This window comes from Cuculus canorus, chromosome 1 (assembly GCF_017976375.1).
Source record: "Cuculus canorus isolate bCucCan1 chromosome 1, bCucCan1.pri, whole genome shotgun sequence".
Lineage (NCBI taxonomy): Eukaryota > Metazoa > Chordata > Aves > Cuculiformes > Cuculidae > Cuculus > Cuculus canorus.
In genome coordinates this window covers 168,429,903-168,450,279 of record NC_071401.1, presented here as the reverse complement: position 1 = coordinate 168,450,279, position 20,377 = coordinate 168,429,903, and the positions used below count along the sequence as shown (strand labels likewise).

At 41.5% G+C, this 20,377-nt stretch overlaps 1 protein-coding gene across 1 annotated transcript; it reads left to right on the top strand.

The window, feature by feature from the left end:
* The first annotated feature begins 839 nt into the window (after positions 1-839).
* On the top strand, positions 840-19,929 carry UBE2N (ubiquitin conjugating enzyme E2 N). The gene is made up of 4 exons (XM_054071530.1): positions 840-960; positions 18,066-18,312; positions 18,493-18,633; positions 19,243-19,929. Exons 1-4 carry the CDS (start codon positions 931-933, stop codon positions 19,281-19,283), a joined length of 459 nt encoding a protein of 152 aa, XP_053927505.1. The 5' UTR covers positions 840-930; the 3' UTR covers positions 19,284-19,929.
* The last annotated feature ends 448 nt before the right edge of the window (positions 19,930-20,377 follow it).

The window sequence follows — 20,377 nt, the reverse complement described above, 5'->3', positions numbered from 1 at the left end:
GACTAGGGGAAGATAGGATAGAAAGCTGCCTGGAGGAGAAGGACCTGGGGGGTGTTGACTGACAGATGGCTGAATATGAGCCAGCAGTGTGCCCAGGTGGCCAAGAAGGCCAATGGCATCTTGGCTTGTATCAGAAACAGCGTGGCCAGCAGGTCCAGGGAGGTTATGCTGCCCCTGTACTCACACTGGTGAGACCGCATCTCGAATCCAGTGTCCAGTTCTGGGCCTCTCCCTACAAGAAGGATGTTGAGGCTCTTGGAGCGTGTCCAGAGAAAAGCTATGAAGCTGGTGAAGCAGTTGGAGAACAAGTCTTATGAGGAGTGGCTGGAGGAACTGGGGTTGTTTAGCCTGGACAAGAGGAGGCTGAGGGGAGACCTTATTGCTCTCTACAACTGCCTGAAAGGAGGTTGTAGGGAGGAGGGAGCTGGCCTCTTCTCCCGAGTGGCAGGGGACAGCACAAGGGGGAATGGCCTCAAGCTGTGCCAGGGGAGGCTCAGACTGGATATCAGGAAAATATTTTTCACCAAAAGGGTCATTGGGCACTGGCTGAGGCTGCCCCGGGAGGTGGTTGAGTCACTATCCGTGGAGGTGTTTAAGGGACGGATGGATGAGGTGCTCAGGGACATGGTTTAGTGGCAGATAGGAATGGTTGGACTCGATGATCCAAGAGGTCTTTTCCAACCTGGTGATTCTATGATTCTATGAAGTGGTGCAGGACTTGGCACTTGCCCTTGTTAACCCCCACCCCGTGGGCCTCAACCCATCGCTCTAGCCTGCCCAGTCTCGCCTCCCACCCGCAGGAGGGGCGGCGGGGACTACATTTCCCGGCGTGCCTCGCTGGAAGGCGGTGCCACCGGAAGCGCGGCGCGCGTTACTTCCAGCAGTGCGCGAGCGGCGGGCGGAGGCGAGGGTGCACCGCGACGAGACAAGATGGCCGGGCTGCCCCGCAGGATCATCAAGGTACCCCCCCCCCCGCCCTCCGCGGCACCGAGTGGCGGCCCGCGCTGGGTCCGGAGACGCGGGCAGGGATCGGGCCTGGGCCGCGCCTGGAGCCGCTTCCGGTGCGCGGGAGCCGCAGCCGCGCGGGGGCAGCGCCGCTCTCGGGCCTCCCCTTCCCCGTTGGGCGCGGGGCCTGGCGCCGCCGTCGCTTCTCGGGGCTCGGCGGGAGGGAACGGGAGGGCGTTTCTTTCGGGAACGGCGTCCCCCGGGCTCCGCGGGTGCCGCCCGCCCGCTGCCTGCGCGCCTCCGGCCCCATTCGGTGAGCGGGCGGCACCCCTGGCCGGGCCCCGGCGGTGCTAAACGTGATCCGCGGCTCTCACAAGACTTTTCCTCTATAAATTACTACCGTTGAGCTAGCCAACTTGTTCTCCAGAACTGTAACACAGCAATATTAGCCAATGATCTTGAGAAAAAAACAGCAAAGCGTTACTCCCAGCGTGTAAAATTCTCAGTCGCAGCCACCCAGACAAAAAAAAAATAAAAAGAGAATGACGAAACAGATAACAAGCAGACCACCACCGTCCACATAATAAATGTAAGGCACGGTATCGGGAAGGAAGAAGCGTACCTTAGCTCAAACATCTATATGCCTAACAGATTAGGAAGCAAGAAAGCATTTTACACTGTTTAGCCTGGATTAGAAAAGAACATCCCCAAGAGCATACTTGCTATTATTTTCTCTTCATCCCACAGACAGCATCCAGTGGGATGACGGAATTAAGAAACTGTGGCTCCCATTCTCTTCTAATATCTCCATTTACAATATTCTGGTGCTGGCAAGCACAGTGTACAGAGGCTGTGCTTAGGCTGGGGGAGCATGGCTGTGGTGTGGTGCCAGGGTTCCTCCTACTCTGCCAGGAGGGACAAAACATATTGAGTGGTTAAACCTGGGCTGGGGCTGCGTGTTGGGGGATGTTGTACTGGTATACACTAAGCCAGCCTGGTTGCTGCTACGTGTGTGCTGAGCTGTTGGCCCTTGCGGTACGAGTGTGTTTGGGTTGGTGTTTCAGCGCCGTACTTCAACTTTAATTTACCAAGGGCTTTTAGCGTTGGGGTACCTTCAGCTCACCCTCCAAGTCCAATTTCAGCCTAAGACTTGAATGATTTGGGGTCACTCAACAGAGAGATGGGTGGATTGCCGTTGAGTCCATTTTATAGTTTGGTCCTGTAGTTAGTGTGAGTGTTTGTGCCAGGCCGCCATCTCCCACTTGATTTGCAGTGATGTGAATTGGAAGCCCTCAAACTGGTGATTGTGCGCTTTACAGAAGTTAGTAAGTGATTTCAGTAAGGTTTGTTAGCTTTCACAGGAAATAATAGCATGCTTGTACTTGCTAAAATGAATGAGTGTCATAAATAACTTATGACTGTGTAACTGTCTTGCTTGAGCACACAATGTTGGAAAAACACCTGTAAAACACCTTAACATAGAATATAATGTTATGTAGTGGTTGAAAAAAAAAATGGATTTTCTCTGAAAAATCAAGCTATCAAATAGGTGATAGAGGAGACAAGGTAGAAACAAGGTGGGAGTAGCATTTATCTTGTGTGAAGCAGACTAGACTGTGATTACTGCTCAGAACTGTAAGCAGTAAAAATAGCAGAGACTTTGATGCTCATCCAGCTACCTTAGCACACAGCATGCAAAGCTGAATGTATTTCAGGTGTGAGAGGAAACACTGATTCATAATACGGTGGAGCTGGTATTCATCCTGGAGATGTGATAGGAGCTCAGTCATGAGGATGGTGTCTGTGTTTAATTTCTTCAACAACTCCTGACAGTTCCCCTCAATACAAGCAGGAAGCATACCCACTTGTAAGCTGGTACATAAATTTCCTCCTTGGCACTTTTGTTTTTTTTTATCGCTTTTCTAGAAAAATTCTGGAGCAGTTCATGTGACTCACTTCAGGGATATGTGATGGCATGGGAATGTTTCTTCACCTTCTGGAGAGGAGAGGTGGAGGACAGCAGAAAAGAGACTTAGAAACTGAGATTTCTTCTGGAGGATCTCCCTTAGAGTTTTCCGGATTATTGTCTGTTATTGAGTGATGTGTGCAGTGGATCGTGTATGCATTGTAAGTTGTCTGCAGCCAGTGTAGAGCTTTTAAATCTTGTACTGGCTGTGTTAGGTGACCAGTTCTGTAGCTCCCATGCTGCGTGCATTAGGTTGCCAGATGTGTGTATGGTCCAGGACTTGAATCTGACTTGTTACTACTACAGCCTCAAAAATGTGCAAGGTCATATTCTGAAATATCGCAGCTGCAGAGGTGCAGACCTAGAAGTATGCCTGCTTGAGTCTTCAGGAGTCTCCTGTGAGAATTGTTTTGACCTTTTCTATCCTGCCAGACTTGATGTTAAATTTCTTATTGCTGGTTGCTTTAGGGGGAAGGGAGGGATTGAACTCCGCTACTAGAGAGAATTTGAAAAATCAGGGAAGGAAATTGAAGAGAGAGAGAGAGGAAAGAGCCACACAAAGGTGAAATAACTCCGATAAATTGATGATCTAATTGTCTTTATGCACAGTAGTAAATTTGAAAAGTAAATGGCTTAAGTTATTGTTAGGAAAGACCTTCTTTCTTTGATCCACATGCACTCTTTTTGTTGTCATCCGAGTGAGTCTGTTGATGGCTCATTGAGGATAGGAATGCATATTCGGACTGTGATGAAGTACAGAATCTAGCGAACCGCTCAAAATGCAGTTGGTGTTCCTCATCTTAACTGACTGCTGGCAGATGGCCTGGCTCTCAGGTTGACTATCAGCCCTGTACTTCTCAGCCTGCTTCTCCGCTGTGGGCAGGCTGTCATCTAGCCCAGCAGGAGAGCAGTAGCTTTCCTTGTCTCAGCAGAAAGCTCTGTATTTCCAGTACTTTCACCAAATTGAATTGAAAGGTGACAGTACAGATGTTGTTAGAGAAGACAGAGAATTACTCCTGGTTTGCTCTCCTTAGGTTGCATAGAAACACAGACTTAAACAACTGAAGGTGGAATGATCTGTAAGCTCAAGAGATGACTTGCTTTAGAGTTATGACTTGGTTGGTCACCTAGCAATTCACAAATGATGAGTAGAAAATGATGGTACAATTTTGAATCTTTAAATATGTAATTGGAATTGGGAAACCTTCTGCCTTGTGAATAGGGAGGATGTATTTTGATTTTCTTCAGTAGCCCAAATCCAGGGGCCTCAGAGAATCACCCTTACAAGAAAATCTACTGATGTAAGCTAACTTAAAAATACGGTATGGCACATTTACGGAGGAGTGTGCTTTTAATGCTGTAAACTTTTTTCCTACTGCACATCATTGAAAAGTGAGCCTTTGCAATATACGCAATAAATAAGCCCAGTGTTTTTTATTTTCAAGCACCTTTTTACACCCATTCTCTCCAGTGTTGCAAAGTCACGTAGCTCCAGTCGAGTAAGGAGTTGAATTGCATCTGGTGGTTTTTTTTTTGGCTGACATTCAAACCACCTCATTGCTGTGTCAAGTGCAGCGGGTAGATCTGAATGGGGTGGGCAATGCTGCCTCGTGTCATGTTTTCGAAGGGTTTTTCTGCTGCTTTCACTGCTGCAGTGAGGTCGTCATTCATGATTTGATGTCCAGGTCTATGTGTAAACTCTGTAGCTAGTTGTTAGTAGCACATCTGTTGCAGTCACTACAGCTGCTCCTTTCATGAAACAAAGCATCTGAAGCAGTATCTGAGACCCCTTCAAATTTTCCTATTAACGAATTTGTCAGTGTTGAATTACTGAGGCTTTGAGTTCCTCCCCTACATTGTTGTGTGGTGGTGTCTGAGATATTCCTTCCTTGCTATTTGCTGTGAGAAACGATTTCCATGTTGCTGCCAGTGAGCATCTGCTTGCAGTATTTTTTGAGAATCTGGGTACCGTTTGGGCTGCCGAGTTATAAAACATTACCTCAAAATGTGAAATTTCTGGGAGGTGGGCATTCTTGTGGTGTATGATGTGATGGGCTCCTACAGCGTTCCATAGTAGAGGTCAGCATATCAGCTTTATGTATATTGTAAAATATAAATCAAGTATTTAGTCAGCGGTTTCTGAAGTGTTCTAGAAGTTCTTAAACAGTATCACTGGTAGCCAACTTGAAGTTTTGCGCTTTGTCTTGGAAGCAGTGAGCTTCTGGGGCATGGGCATGTCTCCATGTGAAAATTTAAGTCTCTGTTACTTTTTGATTTCTGACATGGCCTTTTCATTTCCTGGATTAAAAAAGATAAATAGAAAAGGCAGGAGGTAAACTTAATACATTTGTTTTTGCGGTATTTTGCATTTGTTTGAATGGTGGCATAGAAAATGTTACTTCTGGATAGTGCTGCTCCTTGACATTTGTCAGAAAAGCTCTAATTTGGTCTTCAGTGTCTTTTTGCCCCTTGAATCTTGTGGACGACCTCAAATATGAAATAATTTAGGAATTTTCAGAGAGTTCTTTTGTCCAGTTCTTGATAAGCACTTTCCCCTGCCTCCAAACAAATGTAGGAAGACAATACATGGGCTACTTTGCGACCCTCTTTGAGTCTTCTTGCAAGGTGACTGGTATAGCATAGGCTGGCTGTGGCAATGGGCAGTGTATAGGCAGGTGTTGGAAGCCCAAAGTTTGTCAGGACAGATCTTTTGGTGTGGGAGGGAGGCTGAAAAGGAGGCTTGGGCCCAGAGGATAAGAAAACTTTCAAGTTAGACCAAAGTACCAGTTTTAACAGGAAAACATGGAGCCCTAATAAAAGGTCTTAAAGAGGACACTGATAATTTTCCACAGTCTTTTCCTTAAAGCAGCTTTTGGTAGAGAGTTGAGAGTAAAAAGTGAGAAAAAAACAGCGAGTAATACAACTAGAGGCAAAAATCTTGTTTACACCACCTTCTTGTATAATACTTGAGCACCTTTTAGGTCTAGATCTATAGTGAGTGCACCAAGCTTTCGAAGTACCGATGCTAATGGGTTTTTGTTGCTTTGCATACAGTTTTATACTGTACTCATCTGTTACATTTACACAGCTTTCAGTGTATCATCATTTGTTTTGTGCGATAGTACAAAACAAAAGCACTTTTTAATAGTTCCATGTGATTCATGGGTTAATAGTGAGAAGCAAGTGGCAGATTTTGGACAAAAGTTCTGTATGAATGATTGATTCACTTCAACCACACTTTGATAGGTGACTCTGCACTGTATATTAGTGAAAGGTACTATGGAAAGTGTACTCCATCAGTGGAACCACAGGGTTGGTTTATGCTATTAGCTTAGCAAATTTAGTTATGCCTCAGTTTACTATAGCTGGAGATGCACCACGAAAAGCTTGATCTGTGCTAGTGCATAGATAATCCTCTAGGAATTTGTGTAGGATCTCGGCTTCACAATTCCAAAATCCTGTAATCTGCTGTGGAAAATTAGAGAATGAGGCCATTCTCAGGGGAGAGTGGTGCTGACCTTAAAAGTGCCCCTCTTCACGTTACCATTTGGCGACAAGGTCTTCCAAGTGTGGCTAGATTCTTCTGGTGGTGTTTTTTTTTTCTGGGAAAAACCTGGAGTATTTGTCTTCATCTGTCAGTAAGGGTTTTGTAGTGGTTAAATTTGTGTGGCAGTGGGAACTGGAGAAACCAGAAGTGCATGAACAGAGATTGTGAGCAATCCAGAGTTCACAGTACTCGCATAGCAGAGCTGTAGTTCTGAGTTGCTGGACAGTTGTCCATGGATTGAGTACTGGTAAATGGTTTTCCAATCTGTGGTACCTCTGTTCTTTCTTTTTTACAGCAGACACGTTTGACATTTTGACACTCAGAACACTTTCATGCTTTGTTTTTTTTGGGGGGTTGATACAGCTGGGGCTAGTGATGGAGTCTAGGAACCCGTGGGTTGGGAGAGGCATATTAGTGTACAGAGATGTTAGCCCAGTAACGAGTCCAGGAAGTGGCGACGTGGGATGCTGACGCCTGGGGATTATATGGCAAGGAAGAGGAGAATTTGTGCGGAGGCCAGCTACTGGAAGCTACAGGTGCAGCCTTCTATTTATGGTGTGTGACCTTTACATTTTAATGGGCTTTGTTGCTATTTCTTCTTTTTCTAAAAGGCAGACATTATTTTCAGAAGACTTTCTCCAATGTAGTTGTTTTATGGTGATATAACTTTAAACATTCTGAAATCTCTCTGACAATATGATATCTGCTTAGGTAACCAATTTATTTATAGTAATGCTAGTTATGGCCGGTTCTTTACATAATTGTACTTAATAAATTGATAGACCCTGGAAGAATTTGTGCCAAAACGTGATGTACTGTTATAAAAAGTTTTTGAATCAAGTATTTGTGGTTTTCTGAGGCAACTTTACCCCATGTGTAGAAGACAGTTTTGACTGTTATGTTTCACTTTCTCCTGCTTCCTCCCCCTCAAAAATAAAATGCATGCGGTTTACCTCTTTGTGTGCAATTTATCAGTTCTTGGTGAAGGAGATCAGTGTGATTTTTCCCCCTTATCCCACTCTGACAGAACAGGAAGGAATTGTAATTTGGCAAGTAATTATAACTTGTCTGTGTGCCAAGATGGTCCTTTAAGTTTTACCCTATGCAGCTAAAACCTTTCGTTTCTACTTCATACCTAAAACGAATTCAAACTATTAGATGTAGTTGGAAGATAATGGCACTGGTAGCTGGCAAGGATTTTCTACAATCAGAATAAAAATATGAAACAAATGTATGCTGTATGTAGTCTGAACTGAAATGCCAAATTGGATGTAGTACTTCTGCGGTTTGTGCAGAAAGCCAGCACAAGGTGGAAAAGTTACCACCTAGTTAAGTTAGATTCAGTAGAAGTTCTCAAGGTGATTTGCCTGTGGTTCGTGTTGAGCAGCCTCACTGTATAAACAGTCTTAGTCTGGGCTGTGCTGGTACAGAAGTTTCTGTGCTGCTGCATTAAACTTGGACTGAGGAACTGATTTGGCTCTGAACACTGCAGTAAAGTTTATTTCTTAAGCCAAATCAGTTCTACGATCTCATTTGCTGTTTGACTTAGTAAAAGCTTGAGTTGATGGAAAGGGGTGTGTGGAAAGGTGACTACACGTTTCCACACTGCTGGCATCCCACGCAGGCAAATGCTTGTGTTTTATGAGGAAAGGAAAAGGTGGAGGTAGTTGTAGGTGTGAGTAAAGTTGATCAAGAAGGACTGAGAACCAGACTAAAATGGTGGGGAGAAAAGCAATTTGACTCAATGGTAACAACAGCTGAAGCCAATGAAGAGTGAGATAAAGGACTTCCACTCTCAGTCACCAAAAATTAGTGCAACTTAGGTATATTAAAAAAAAACCAAACAAAACCACAAAACAGCTCTCTTCCCTTTTTGTTACTGGTAATGACTTTTCATCTGGTTTAGAAATCTTCCTGGAGGACTTGGCAGCAAACCTCTGTTCACTGCTAAGAACCAAATATTGAAGAAATCAATGAGCAATCAGTTAAACTGAAAGATATCTCTTTTTCCTTAGCACATCCTCTCCCACATAAATTGGTATGTATGGTACCTTCCACACATCATTTCAACTATAGCAGAAAATGGAGCTAGTGACTTTTGTTTTAAGTCTCTCATCTCTTTTTTTTGAACAACTCTAATTTGCAATATCATCTGCAGAGCCTGAAACAGTTCTACTACATCCTTTTTAAAAGTGCTTCTGGATACAACAGTTAATATGCATTTCAGATTAAAAGGTTACCTTGTGATTTATGCTGTAGTGGGTTGACTTCGGCCAGCTGCCGACCCAGCTGCTCTCTCACTCTTTCACCTCTGCCAGAACAGAGGATGAGAAAGTAAGATGGAAAAGCTCATGGATCAAGACAGAGGCAGGGAGGTCAGTTATCAATTACCATCAGGGACAAAACAGACTTGACTTGGGGAAAATGAATTAATTTATTGCCAAGTAAAAGGGAATTGGATGGTGAGAAACAAGGACAAAATTAAATCAACACCGTCATCTCTCTTTACTTCTTTTGTGGTGGAGTTTTATCTTGCTCTCTGATGGGTGCAGGGGGATAGGGCGTGGGGGCGTGTGGATATCTGCTCGGTTGTGGTCCTCCATGGGCTAAAGTGAATCTCTGCTCTGGTGCCTGGAGCACCTCCTCATCCTCCTTCTCTGACCTCATTGTTGACACTAGTTTTGCTAACACTTTTTTTTCCCCCCTTACACCACCCCCCCCCATATTCTCTCTTTGCATGATGTTTTACTGTCCTTTCTTAAACACATTTTCTCAGGTGTGCCCCCAGCTTGTCTGCTGCACTTTGCTGTGCCCTGTGACAGCTCTGTTGGAGCTGCCTGTGTCTGGCATGAGGCAGCCCCTGGCCTTTTCCCACAGAGGTTGCCCCTGGAGCCCTCCTGCTGCCAATGCCTTGACACCTACATCCCATACATATGTCTGTATTATTATGCAGTTCACTTAGACCCTCCTAAATACAAGTTTTATGTCCTGAAGAAGTGAGGCAAGCTGATGTGTATTTCTTTCAATCTGGGTGCTTCTGTTTTACCAATAACTAACTTTAACTTTTAGGCTATCTTAGGAATATTTGTGTAGTGTTGCATCTTGCTGTTCCTTTTATAAATAGCCCAGGCTATCAAAGGAGTTTGTTTTCTGGGCAGCTGTTTGGAAATCCTTGTTTGCAGCACCTACAGAAGAAATGTATCAAGAGACTGCAGATTTCATTAATTTCTACTGGAAGGAAGATGCCTTTATCCACAGCCAATACCAACCAACCATTCATCAGTTTCCGTTGGCAGTTACTGTCCTCTGCTAGATGGCAGCAGAGTTTGTATGCTGTCAGTCAACAGTTCTGGGGTTAAATATCTAGTTACAAGAGCCTAGCTCACCTTTCCTGAATTGAATTGGGATATTCTGGGAGGGTTTACTCTCTCAGTATTTTTGCGGGATGGTGACTTCTAGCAAAGGGGCAGCAGTAAGCCCTGGGGGCTGAGCTGTGAGCTTTAATTCCTGTTGCAGATTAAGTGCTATTGAGACAAAGATACTTATCCATCATCTGACTTTCCTTATCTGTTCAAAATAAAGCCACTTATGGTTAATTGAACCTACAGGTGAAGGTGGGTATTACATAATTTTTTCAGTGTCTGAACTTGATTAGAGAGGGCTTGTACCTTGCCTTGACCTGACAAAGTTGTAGGAGTGTAGTCTCCACCTTAGTAGGTGATGCTGAAGGTGAATTACTTGACTACTGCATAGAGAATTGAGCTGGTAAATGTGCTGCTGAAAATACAAGGGAAGAATCATTCCCCTGAGACCTTTGTATAAAGATGTGGTATTGTACTGTTTTAAACATTTAACAACTCTCTGTTTTAAACATTTAACAACTCTCTGTTTTAAACATTTAACAACTCTAAGACTTGCAACATTTTCTCTTTGCATGAGAGGCCTATTAATGTTTTCTGTTTTGAAGTTTCAGAATAATTTTATCACAGCTATGTTGACCTCTGAAGGTCTTAATGATGTTATCTCTCTTTTTAAGGTACTACCACAAAGCTGCTAGTCACAAGAGTGCTTTTCTGTAGTCTTGACACCATAAAAGGTTGCTAGATAACTGTTTATAACAAGTAAGAAGATACACAGAGTCTTTGGTGTTTAAGACTTTTATAGATGGATGAAGGCTTGACTTTAGCATTTGCCATCTGTTACTGAAATCAGCCCTGTTGGTAGTTAAGCTTCTTCCTTTGGAATAAGGAGCTAGCCTCTGCGTTTCCTTTCTAGGTTGGTTACAGAATAGTAAGTAATCTGTTACGCTAGTATCTCACTATGATTAATGCTGCAGTCTTAACTCTTTAAACCAGCCCTTTCACCAAAAGGAGCAGTCTATTCTCTTGTCCTTTTGATCGCATGTGTTTGCACCCTCCTTTTTGTTGGCACAGCTGTTTACGTGACATGTGGTAAAACTGCACCAGAGATTCTCCTGTCTTTGATAGTTTTTCTTTTTTCTTTTTTTTTTTTTTTTTTTTTTTTTTTAATTCCAGATTGGCTGTGTGCTGTATTTCACCATGAGGTTGAGAGACAGCTATACAGGCAAAAGTGAAGGTGCATGATAGGCTGAAGTGGAAAGGCAGCACAGCTTTTTTTTTTTTTTTTTTGTTCCTTTCCCCAGTGGCTGCTCATTTATCAGCTTGAAGTGTTCAGGCTTTGTAAGGTGTTGAGATTTCTCTAAGCTCCCTTTGTTCTAAGGGATTTGATGACTGTGTAGAGAGAGCATAAGACCACGTTAAAGCATGGGATTTAATATGCACATTGATACGCAGAATTTTTTACTCTTACGGGTAACTATATGACACTAATATTGAGTGTGAAATAAGAAAACTGAAATGTCAGAAGATTAAACGTGCAGCCAGCTGAATTCCTAAGCAAAGCAAATTTGGCTGAAAACATGGAGCCTGGATTTCTTTTTTGAGCTGGCCTGTTTGACTTTGCAAGCAAGCTTCTTTCTTAAATTCTAGTGGCCTTTGTACAGTAGCCTAAAGTTCCCATGTTTTGTATGTGCTAGGTACTGACGATTTAACTTTTGTAGCCAACTTCCCTTGGCAGACAGTGGGAAATCTGTGGTGATTAGCTAGTGCCAATACAGGGAATGGAATTGCAGTTCTTTTTCCAAGCAAACAGTATAGTACTGTTTTCTAAAAAGCAATGAAGAAGCTTTAAAAATTGTCTAATTCCATGCAACAATTTGTTCATTCACTACTGGAGTGATCTCTGCCAGACAGGTGAATCCTTGCATCCCTAAGTGTTCTGTTTGTAGCTACTTGCCAATATGCCACTATTTGATCCTGCCTTTTGCACTGATAGCAGTGTAAGCTTCTGAAGTAGCTTTTTGTTTTCCAGAAATGTAGCATGCAGAAATGTTTTTTTGGTTGTTTTGACTGAGGCCTTGGCAACTTGAGGCTTTTTAAACACTTCTGTAACACTGGACACAATTAAAATAGTAATATACTTCTAATATATTCCTTCTTTGTATGCTTGTTCATGTCTCCTTGTGCTCTAGCAATTGATTTTTTTATGCATGTCTGTATGGAGGCATCTTCTGGGTTATTCTGTTCATTTTCTTAAAGCAGGGCTGTCTCTTGCTGTGGGTGTATGAACCAGGAGAATCCTGGTGGCTCTGTCGGCTTTTCAGTATCTTTGTTTTGTTCCTTCCACTGAAAGCAGGATAACCAAGCTAAAGCTCAAAAGAATGAAACATACGCCCCCTGCAAATCACTCTCTTCTGTTTGCATGGCTCCTTTTAGTTGCCGCAACCCAAAAACCCCCCACCTTCTGCTCTGTTGGTGTCTTCTAAAGGTCACAGCGCTCTCTTCCTGATGCTTCTTGTCCTCCCAGGTTACTGTAAAAACAGGTTGAGAGTTTCTCCCCCCTTGGGTAAAATTAGTCTTCGATTTAATGTCTTCATAGAAGATAGCTAAGCAGAATGTCAGCTATGCCATCTGTCCTATCCGTATCATCTGTCACTGTACTTCAGGCCACCTGTGTTAATAAGAAAAGCTTTGCTTTTGCTTGTCAAAACACCTTCAACACTTCTGTGTTTTTTAATCACTTAATTAAAAATAAGAAAGATGGAATTGTGGGGGGCATAACCAGTTGTGAATGACAGTGTTGTGTTTTGTTTTTTGAAAAGTACGGACTGGCATGTGTCTTCATTTTGGTTTATTAATTTTCTCCAGTCAATGGAAATTATGACACTAATTTGGAATTGGAAAACGTGGCGTAAAAGCAACAGCGAGAAGAGATCTTAATCTAAAAACACTGCAGATTATAACAAATAGGAATAACTGCCTACGGCAGCATGAGATACTTCATTAAGTGCTTTAGAGCTCAAAATATGTCTTGAAAAGTCTTCTATGAAATTTCCTTCACTGTGCTGGAGGAGAGCTAATAAGAAACACTTTAATAAGGTGCTGTTCTGGAACACTTATTTGGATGGAAATTTGTGTTCCAGTGAAGACAAAACTAACTGCTACATTGTAAAAACATTTATTGTGAGCAGCAGAACTGCAAAACCTGGTTTTCTGTCAATTTATCTTTTTTACCTCTTGAGTATGTTAATATTTGGCTGTTCCAGCTCTTTTTATCCTTCTTGACAGGTTTTTTTTTTTTTTTTTTGGTTTGTTTTTTTTTTGGGGCCAGGTGAGAATATCCATACTTGGTGGGGATAAACTGGGCAAACAGCATGTAATATCAGAGTTTATTGCGTCTTTTTCTTTGGGAGTGCTGAGCTTGGTTTCTGTCTTGGCTACTGACAGTTTATAAAAAGCACAGGAAAGATGAGGTTGGACGAAGGATTCATAGGCAGTTTTGGAGAGAAAGAGAGAAGTAACAGATCGCACAAAACTCACTTCCTCAGCTAAAAAAAAGTGCTAGAAAGACTTTCCCTAAGAAGATAACTGGGAAGTGAAGTATTGCATGTGCTTGATCTTCCTGATGAGTTAAAAAAGGTGGGAAATTAAAAGATTCGTTAGAAACGATTTATTTAACATTTTTGAGAGACTTTTTCATTGGGTAACTGACCTTGGGGGGAAGTAATATGAAATTACAAAGAAAGATCAGTGTGTAATTAAGCATGTCCTTGTTTGTAGATTGAGTCTACATTTCATCACTGGCTTCTTGTGGGGGCTTACGGGGTTTTTTCAGGTTGTTTTGGTTTTTTTTTGGGATTTTTTTTTTGTAATGTACACTTTGGGGAAAAAAAACCCAAACCTTTAAGCAGTTTAGTTCCTGACCGGATGCACAAGTGCTGCTCTGCATGCTGACAACTGCTTAGTGCAAATATGACTTGTTTCTCCAAGTCTTACGGCAAATCAAATGATTTTGCTGTCAGTGTGGCCATATTACTGTGAAACGTGGAAGTCAGGTCCCCGATATCACCTTAGAATTGGACCTACTTGTATGTTTAAGCATTTTATATGCTTGGACCTTAAAATGTAGAATTTCGGTTTATTTCTCCCTTTCTGTACCTTTCCCATGGTTTTCCCCAAAATACAGTGAAGACATTATCATAAATTTCTTCATAACTGAAGGGCAAAAACTGACAGAATTTAGCAAGTGATGTTGATGTATTTAAGTAAAACATTTCATGTTCTTTTAATAAATGGCATCTATCTTGTTTTTCATAGTCAAACAAGCATGTCTGTGCTATACTATTGTGAAAAGATGCCTTTTCTGAACCCAAGATGCTTCTCAGTTTTTGCATAAAATTGTAGTGATGTATGCTACGGGAGTTGCAACCGATCATTTTGCGTGCGTGTGTCAGAGGAGTTTAGCCTGGCGCTTGCTCTGTCGGCATGACGGCTGCATGAGAGCCTGGTGGGTGTGAAAGATGAGTCTCAACCAATTCCGTCACAGATTTCTTGCAAGTATTCCTCCTATCTTTGTTTGAAAACAACTTCAATTATGCCAGTAGTGGTGGAGCATTTTTTTTCCTACATTTTTCGTCTAATATTAATGTTCCTCAGGGAGCTTCATGGGTTCTGAGCAGCCTCAGCACTAGTGTAGCTGTATGCAGTGTAAATGTTTTTCATTGCACTCCTTTTTTCTGTACTGTTTTATAGCAAGACAACTGTGGCCACATAATGGGGAGGCACAAAGGGCTCTCTGAATGCAATGACATACTAGCAGTTATATAGCCCCAACAGTATAATGCAATACCTCCACTAAAAATTGTTTTTCTGATCTGTGTGCGCACTTATTGTTTATTGACAAATAGTTTTTTAGTGGCAGAATGTGCAGCTTGCAGCCAGGCATTGCTCCCTTAGTTACGCTGGCCGGTAGAAGCGCTGATGCTGCTGCCAGAGAACTGCTGATTCTGGGTTATTTTAAGCCAGGATTAGCTGCCCAGTACAGTTACAGTCAGCATACTGGCATAACTAGGGAGGCAGTTTAGGGTCCAGAATGACTGAGTGGGGGCTACGGACTGAGATCAGCCCAGCTATAAAAATGTTATCCTTTATTTATTTATTTATTTATTTATTTAGTTATTTATTTATTTATTGATTTATTAAAATCTTAAATTTGAGCATGCCCGTAAGAACCAAACCCACGCTTTGCCTTCCAGTGTGTCTGGCAAAGTCTAGGTTGTAGCAGCTGTGAAAAACTTTAAAAATTGGGTCTTTTTAAGTTTGTTATTTTTTAATTTCAATTTGCCTTGATATATTGGTTTGTATTTGGCATAAGACACTGTCTCCTCTGCCTAAACAGTCAAACTGTAATAAGTATGTGATACTTCATAGGTGGAAATCCAGATTGTCCCATTTGCCTGTGGCAGTGCTTTGACTGAAACCTTGCTGAAAGAAATGGAGAATGTCTCATGCATTTACATGAATCACAGAATGGTTTGGGTTGGAAGTGACTTTAAAGATCAGCCAGTTCTAACCCATGGGCAGGGACACCTTCCACCACGCCAAGTTGTTCAAAGCCTCATCCAGCCTGTGCTTTAACACCTCCAGGGATGGGGCATCTGTGACTTCTCTGGGCAACCTGTACCAGTGCCTCACCAGCCTCGCAGTAAAAAATTTCTTCCTAGTCTAAATCTAAACTAAAGTCCTTACTGACTCTCACACCACTGACCCAAAGCTTTAAGCGTTATTTTTAATGGCTTTTCTACAGAATTACTGTACAAGTAAATAGCCAGCAGAAGACAAATTCCGAGTATGTTATAAATTATATAGATGATTAAAAAAAAATACTTGCAGAAATGAGCGTAGATTGCACTAAGAAAGAAGCTTGGATGCCCTTCCAGTAAAGTGTATCAGTGGCCCTAGCTGCTGATGCCTATGCAGATAAGTAGGCAATATGTGGTTACAACAAGGGCTTAGACCAAGTAAATTTATTTCTTATGTTCATATATGTACATAGTAATAACTTCAATGTTATGATTTGTAGGACCTTGACAGTTTTGAGATTTTGGCATTAATTATTATGACTTAACTTCTTTAGCAAAAAGTAATCTAATGTACATATAAAGCAAAGTGTTATTTAACTGCATCAGGACAGCCATATCACTTAAATGCTGTGTGAATTTATTTATTCAAAATGCCAGTATTGTAACAGTCTACTTCTCGCTGAAGAACATACTAAGCCAAGTAGAGGTAATCTGTCTATGTTTTGTATTAACACTACTGTAGTCACAGAGAATAAATATGCTGTAAAACTAGAATCATAAATTAACACCTACAAGTTACCATTTTTCTTCAGTAGAAACAGGACAATTTTTCTTTGTGAAAGCAAACACACAAAGTTGGTGAAAAAATTAACTGTACAAGGTAAAAACAAACTAGAGGAAAAGCAGGAAATGGGGCTAAAATTTCCTGAGGAAATGAGGCTTGGTCAGGGCTTCTTGTCTCTGCCTAATGTGTTGTTGTCCCTTTTGGCCTCAGGGTTTGTTTTGTTGTTTGGTTTTTTCTTTTTAAATAAGAAGGGGCATATCTGTTCCTATAAGATATGTCAACAGGGGCAGCAGAAGAGAGGGAAAGATGTGCAGAGGAAGTGGCCAGTCTGTCCTTTCAGGGCATTAGTGGGATGAATGGTCAGAACATGGGCAGCTCTTAGCTGTGGTCACAGCATGGTGTCTGTGGTAGGATCAGTGTTGTGGGCAGAAGAATTGAGCAACAAAAATTACAAGTCTACGTAGGAAACCAGGTTTCCCTGTTTTTACAGTGCAACTTGCCAGTCTCCTACTGTTTGTTAGGGTCACTTTAAACTTGGTTGTATGTAGGCTGGAAGTGCTCACAACTGTCACAGTTTAGTGCCGGCCTGGCCAATTTTGGCACCTGAAACTGAACAGTTGGGCTCCCAATTCTAATAGGAATAAGTATAAGCACTGGCCTTTATGCCTACCAGTACCCTGTGTTATCACTTCTAGAGAGGAACATTATCTGAAAAACATGCAGTTAACTTTCAGAAAATGAAGCTACTTAGACAAGACTTAGCTGAAGTTAGGAAACTTATTCTATTTTAGCTCAAACCAGAACAAGAACCAAAGCTGTTTATGCATATATATGTGAAAATGTGTAAAATATCCTTATAAACACCTCTAGTGTTACAGCAGAGTAGTATTTTGAAGAATTAAAAGTTGAATCTGATTCGAGTAAATATGTTCATCATAATAAATGAGTCCACTCTTGTTAGAGTGAATCATAGAATGGTTTGGACTGGAAGGGACCTTAAAGATCATCCAGTTCCAACCCCCCTGTCATAGACAGAGACACCTCCCACCAGATCAGGCTGCTTGAGGCCCCATCCAACCTGTCCTTGAGCACTTCTAGGGATGGGGCATCCACAACTTCCCTGGGCAACCTGTGCCTCACCACTCTCTTTGTGAAGAATTTCTTCCTAATGTCTAGTCTAAATCATCCCCTTTCCAATTTGAAGCCGTTTCCCCTTATCCTGTCACTACAGGCCTTTGTTAAAAAGTCCCTCCCCAGCTTTCTTGTAGCCCTTGTACTGGAAGGTCGCTATAAGATCTCCTCAGAGCCTTCTCTTCTCTGGGCTGAGCAACCCCAACTCTCTCAACCTGTCCTCATAGCAGAGGTGTTCCAGCTCTCTGATTGTCTTTGTGGCTGTTCTCTGGAGCCATTCCAACAGTCTGATATCCTTGTTGTATTGAACATAAATCTTGAACACTTTCTGTCAGCGATTAGCCCTTTAAGGTTTTTCACATATGGGATTTTCTGTTAAATGTAAAATTGGAGATGTTTTTGGTATTTTTACTGTGGTATTCTTTAAAGTGCTTTTAAGTACATTGAAAACTACCAGTGTGGCAGTAGTTTAATCAAAAGTTAAGAAATTTGTTGAGGGCAGCTTAATTGTTAGCTATTACCTTGCACTGTAGAAGCAGGCACTATTACAGCATTTGGGGGAGCTGAAAGGAGATGTGTACTGGTTTACTACATTCTGATCTTCCTTCTTTCTGCAGATTTTCTTTGGCTTTAAGGTATTTATCCAATGTGATAATATCTGTTGGTGTAGGCAAATAACTCATAATGAATACAGGTCATTTTTATTTCAGATGGGTTGTGTTCATTACACCGTCTCTTCTTTTTCTTCTAGGAAACCCAGCGCTTGCTGGCAGAGCCAGTTCCTGGGATAAAAGCAGAACCAGATGAAAGCAACGCACGTTATTTTCATGTGGTCATTGCAGGTCCACAGGATTCCCCCTTTGAGGGTGGGACATTTAAACTTGAACTATTCCTTCCAGAAGAATATCCAATGGCAGCTCCTAAAGTACGTTTCATGACCAAAATTTATCACCCTAATGTAGACAAGCTGGGAAGAATATGTTTAGATATTTTGAAAGGTAAGTGCTACCTTGTTCTGTTTCTTTTGATATTATTAAGTACAGAAACTTGTAGGTTGACCCTTAAGAGACTTCATTTGTTTAAAGAATACCTTGCTTATTTTTTAATCTGGGAAAACCTGTTCTTTCTGTAGACTGTGACGAATATGGTGTTTCATGTTGCTATAAATGTCTCTTCAGATAAATGGTCCCCAGCTTTGCAGATACGCACAGTTCTGCTATCCATCCAGGCTTTGTTAAGCGCTCCCAATCCAGATGATCCACTAGCAAATGATGTAGCTGAGCAGTGGAAGACCAATGAAGCCCAAGCCATAGAAACAGGTGATGTATCTTACACTTTCTTTCTTAGCTTCAGGAAGTAACTGATTGCTAACTGCTTGGGGGGATATAAATCCTGACCTCTTCTTTTCTATCTGCAACTTGCAGAAATCACTAGTGCGTGCAGTCGTAGTCCAAGCACCCTGAATGTGCCTGCAGTGGTCTGTTTTAGAGTCTGTGAGGCTTGCTGGAAGAAAAGGGCTCTCTTGATTAGTTTTATCTTGCGTTTCCATGTTCCTGAATTGCAAGCGTTTCTGATTAGGACTCGTGGTAAAATAAAAATACACACTACTGCTTTTTCTGTAAAGCTTAAGGAACAGATTATCTAGTTTCAGAGGGTACATCTCTTCCACGCCTGCTTCTGTGGCAGGCTGTAATGGATTGAAAGAATTACTACATTATGCCTGTCCACTTTTGGATCCACTAAAGTTGGGCCACTTCAGCAGATGTCAGCTTTTGTGTATTAAAGGATTCAAAATCGCACTTAAAATCTCAGAACGGATATGTTTTGTATATTTGCAGCAGCAGCAGTCCAGAAATGATCTTTAAGTATTACTTTAACGGAGCCTGAAAAATATATCTTTTCTCAAGTGTGTTTCTTTTTCTTTACAGCCAGAGCATGGACTAGGCTATATGCCATGAATAATATTTAAATGCGCTTTGAACATCAAGTGTGCGTCACTTCTCCTGTTCTGCCAAGACCTCTTCCTTTTTTGTTTGCATTTAATGGACACAGTCTTAGAAACATTACAGAATAAAAGCCCAGACATCTTCAGTCCTTTGGTGATTAAATGCACATTAGCAAATCTGTGTCTTATCCTAATTCACTATTGTACCGCATGAGCAGAGGCTAGAAGTATCATCTGGATTGTCGTGAAATTGTTTAAAAGCAGCATCACATCTCTGCTTTTAATCATTTTTCTCATCACGGTTTAAGTATAAGCACTGTGAATGAAGGTAGGCAGGGTTAGCTGTGGGGCTTTTTGTTTTAATTATGTGGGCTCCTCCTCCCTTTTTATGGTGATGCTAATTGCATTGGCAAAAAGCAGCTAACCAGTTATACTTTAGAATATACCCTCTAGCCCAGTCTAACTTAGACTCTGTAGATGGACAAGCTTCATTGTTTGAACAGAAAATGGGAACATTAAACATCCATCACCTTCACTAATAATATTGTGATTCTGCTGTCAAGTGTAGAAAAAGTCCCTCCAAGAAAAAGCTTGTGACCATTTTGTATGGCTTGTCTGGAAAAATCTCCTGTAAATCTTATGTCTTAGTAAAATATTTTTTGTTATTCTACTTTGCCTTTGTACAGTTTATTTTGCTGTGTTTTCATTTCTCTAATGTGACAATCGTATTTAAAAAAAGTTGAAACCAGAATTGACAATTTATCTTCACCGGTCTGACAGATTAAACAGTAAAGAGGTGGAATTCAAGAGACTTTTCTTTGCTTCTATTTGAGTTTTTTTTATTAGCTTGTGTTATGTGGGTGACCTTACCTGGGTAATTTAATATGAAAATGCATTTGGAGTAACTTCTAGAATCAAATCTCCGATGTAACCATTGTAACCATAATTTTAGTAATGTGTTGATGTGCATTTCAATGGAAATAACCATATTCAAGTAGGAGGTTGAGAGCAAATGACAGCACTAATTATTAGTATCTGCATAACTTCTCTTTGCTGATTGTCATCAAATGTTAGGCTACACAGTTTTCTACCTTCTTTAATTCCTGCCTTCTATTAAC

What these genes read in the sequence shown, in the direction of transcription:
- UBE2N (XM_054071530.1), top strand. Translation starts at nt 931, where the DNA reads ATGGCCGGGCTGCCCCGCAGGATCATCAAG. An exon ending in TGCCCCGCAGGATCATCAAG is followed by an intron (nt 961 to 18,065) that starts GTACCCCCCCCC and finishes TTTTTCTTCTAG; the next exon opens with GAAACCCAGCGCTTGCTGGC. An exon ending in ATGTTTAGATATTTTGAAAG is followed by an intron (nt 18,313 to 18,492) that starts GTAAGTGCTACC and finishes ATGTCTCTTCAG; the next exon opens with ATAAATGGTCCCCAGCTTTG.